The sequence below is a fragment of the Nannospalax galili genome, unplaced genomic scaffold (genome assembly GCF_000622305.1).
Source record: "Nannospalax galili isolate Female #2095 unplaced genomic scaffold, S.galili_v1.0 scaffold788, whole genome shotgun sequence".
NCBI lineage: Eukaryota > Metazoa > Chordata > Mammalia > Rodentia > Spalacidae > Nannospalax > Nannospalax galili.
The window spans coordinates 1,781,312-1,784,564 of NW_008359996.1; the positions used below are offsets into that span (position 1 = coordinate 1,781,312).

General features: G+C 51.1%; 1 protein-coding gene across 3 annotated transcripts in view; it reads right to left on the minus strand.

Annotated features, from left to right (window-relative positions):
- Positions 1–3,253, minus strand: part of Sez6l2 (seizure related 6 homolog like 2) — a 22,129-nt gene that overhangs the window by 1,270 nt on the left and 17,606 nt on the right. For 2 of the 3 annotated variants that reach the window (XM_008823877.3, XM_008823875.3), the window contains 5 exons: positions 1,698–1,889; positions 1,390–1,581; positions 861–899; positions 561–678; positions 360–456 (listed from right to left, as the gene is read on the minus strand). In XM_008823877.3, the coding sequence (XP_008822099.1) occupies positions 360–456; positions 561–678; positions 861–899; positions 1,390–1,581; positions 1,698–1,889 (638 nt within the window). The remainder of the gene's footprint in view (positions 1–359; positions 457–560; positions 679–860; positions 900–1,389; positions 1,582–1,697; positions 1,890–3,253) is intronic. The other variant, XM_008823876.3, reaches the window with a different exon arrangement.

Here is a 3,253-nt window from a genome sequence, read left to right on the forward strand (position 1 = left end):
TAGCCCCAGCTGGCCTGGAACTTACGGAGATCCGCCTGCCTGTGCCTCCCAAATGCTGGGATTAAAGGCATGCATCACCACATCCCTCTTTATTCTATAGTATTTTAACATGACCTAAATTACTGGATTGTCTCGAACAACTGGGTGGTATGGAGATTGGGCCTAAGTGTCCAGAGTTCTATCCTGTAGATCAGCTCTGGTTCTCCAGTTATCCAGAGTCTTTACCAATCCATTATTCATGTACAGCTTGCTTTACCTATCGTCATGGCCTTTCTAGGCAGCTGAGTTTGAAATCCCCAAAAGAGATCACAGAGACTTTGAGAGAGATGTGGCATTCCAGGGAGAGGGAAGGGGCTCACCCCAGCTTCATACAGTGGGTTGCTGAAGTCTGACTCCACAGTGATGGGACTGTAGGAGTGAGAACCAGAGAAGCCAAAGAGGGATTTTCCTTGTAGCCTAAAAAGAGAGATGACAGGCTGATCAGCAGGTGAGCCCCTGAGCTCCCTTTACCCAGGCTCCAGCACCTGCACTGGCAGGCAGTCCCTGAATAGGGTACTTACTTGGTATAATATATATAAACACCACTGCCAAGGATGATGACCAAGCCTAGGGGCAGCAGGATGGCCAAGGCGAGGTTCCCACCTTCCAGCTGCCGTGATGGGTCTGTGGTCTGGGTCACTGGGAAGGGAGGGGGAACAACAAATGAGCCAAGGTTGGACCCAACCCTGGGTTCTCCCAGCCTCCTGCCCTGAGCCCTGAACCCTGGGCCTCACCCCTCTGGGGCCTGGCCGCCTACCCCCGGCCTCTGCCTTGCCCTCCCGACCTGGCCAAGCCTGGTCTCCACCTGCACCCTCACTGACCTTCCAGTTTTCGGTTGTCCAGGAGCTCCTCATAGGCCACTGCAGGGAGAGGAGGGGGAGGGGGACGGGGTCTGAGCCAGGGAGGGAAGGAGAAGGGAAAGGGCCAGAGCCTGGTGGGGCTGGGCTGCTCAGCCTAGTTCTCTGCCCTCTGCTCAGTATAAACTTTCTTTCTCTGGGTGGGGGGATTGAGGACTGATGAGCAGAGGCCTTTCCTCCAGGTCAATCAATTCAAGGTTCCTGGACAGTCGGTGCCAACCAGCACTTTAGAATTTCTCGCTGCTAGAGACACTGAGGCCTGTGCTTAGAGGGCAAGAGTCTTGCAAACCAAGGCCCTCTAATACATCCCTTGAGATATTTCTAGAACCTCAACTCTCTCCAGGACTTCACAGTCATGCCCGTGAGGATGAGAGCCCACAGGATGGAATACACAGCAGGGTTGCGCATTGGTCTTGAATTTTCTACCCCACACTTCCAGCCCTGTCACTCCCCAGGTACCGATGTGCCCCTTCTGCCCTGTCGACCCAGGCACCTTTGCAGAGTGGGGGCTGGCTGGTCCACTGGGAGGGGTGACCAGGCACACAGGTGATGGTGACCTCGCCAATGAGCTCAAAGCCCTCATAGCAGAAGAAGCGCAGAGACTCGCCCGCTTGGTAATGGTGCTTGTACAGTGTCTGGTAACCATTCTCAGGAACACCCGGGTTCAGGCATGGCTCGTACTTTACTGCAGGGAGCACACCAGTTACATGCCCGCTTGGCTACTGAGAAGGCCCAGCCAGAGGCTACCAGGCTCTCTCAAGGATCCCCCAGCTTCCCTTTCTGGGTATCCCCCAGACTCACAAGCACATTTGGGGACCCGATCACTCCACTTGGGTGTGCCTGTGTCCCGGCTGTAGCAGGTGAGCACTGCTGCCCCCTCAAGGCTGTACCCTGGCAGACAGCGATACTGGACATGGGAGCCCACGGGAAAGCCGGCATCTGAGGCCGTTCGGTGGCCATTGGTGATTTCACCTGGGTCAGCACAAGTCATGACTGGGGGTAGAAAAGTACAATCAGGAAGTCAGAGCCTTAGAAGATCTGGAAACAGAGGCCAACCAAGGCCAGAGCTTTGGGCCAGCTCAGAGCAACCCCTTCCTCCTCCCACCATTTCCTTGAAAGGAAGAGGGCACAAATTGGAAAAACATCAAATTTAATGTGTTTGCCAAGTGTGGTGGTACAACTAATTCTACCATTTGGGAGGCTAAGGAGGGAAGAATGTGAGTTTCATACCAGCCTGGGCTACATAGCAAGTTCCAGGAAAGGACATACTGGGCTACATAATGAGACCCTGTCTCAATAAAAAAATAATAAATTTTAAAAATTCAGTTTATTTCAGGCTTCTTTTTAAAAACAAGTTGAGTGGGGCAATCCCACGTCCCTATTTTAATGTAAATTCAAAATATCTAATCATATCAGAGCTAACTAAACTAAAAGCACTGCCCACCTGGCATGGCAGATTACCATTTACAGACAGCAGCTGGTGTCTCAAGAGAAGACAACTATTGAGCCCCCACATCCTCATGGTGCCCAGCCCACTTTGCTCACAAATATTGCCTGCACTTGCATTCCCAGCACAATCACAGAAGATCCTGGTCATAGCTTTGGTGTGTATGCCCATGTTCCTGTGTGTGTGTATGCAGGTGGAGGACAGAGGTGGATGTCAGGTTGTCTTATCACTCTGTACCTTATATTTTGAGACAAGGTCTCTTCCAGCAAGCTCTAGAGATCCTCCTGTTTCCATACTCCCTAGTACTGGGGTTACAGGTATTATGTGCCGCCATACCTGGCTTTCATGTGGGTGCTGGGAATCAAGCTTAGGTCCTCATGTAGGCACTTTACCAATGGAACTATCTCTCCAACACCACAGCCTTTGATTACATATAAATCTGTGCCAGGCACCTTGCTAGATATTTTTAAAATGTATTTAATTTTGGATGTTTAACAGACATACTTTGAGGCCTATACTAATTTGGTCAGAGGCACATAAAGGACAGTTTTTGCTCCTTGCCCTCCTAGGTTGACTAGTTCCAGGGGACTATGAGTATCTCCCAAAATGCCCTGTAATTGTGGTGGGTCACCTGTCCTCTTGATCAAGGAAGCCAAGGAGACCCCACGAGATGGCCATGGATCAGTGTCCAGTCTACAAAGAGGAGGGTCAACACAGAAGAAGCACTTCCTCCATGCTTCCAAGCGAAGCCAACCATGGTCAAGCAGGACCTTTGACTTATCTTCACATAGGCGGAACTGGTCAAAGAAAGGAGCCAGGGGCTCCTCCCAAGCCCATGTGACCCCTGAGGAACAGATCCTCAAATGACCTTAAGAGTAAAAATAAATTGGTTTATCTGGGCCAACTGTAT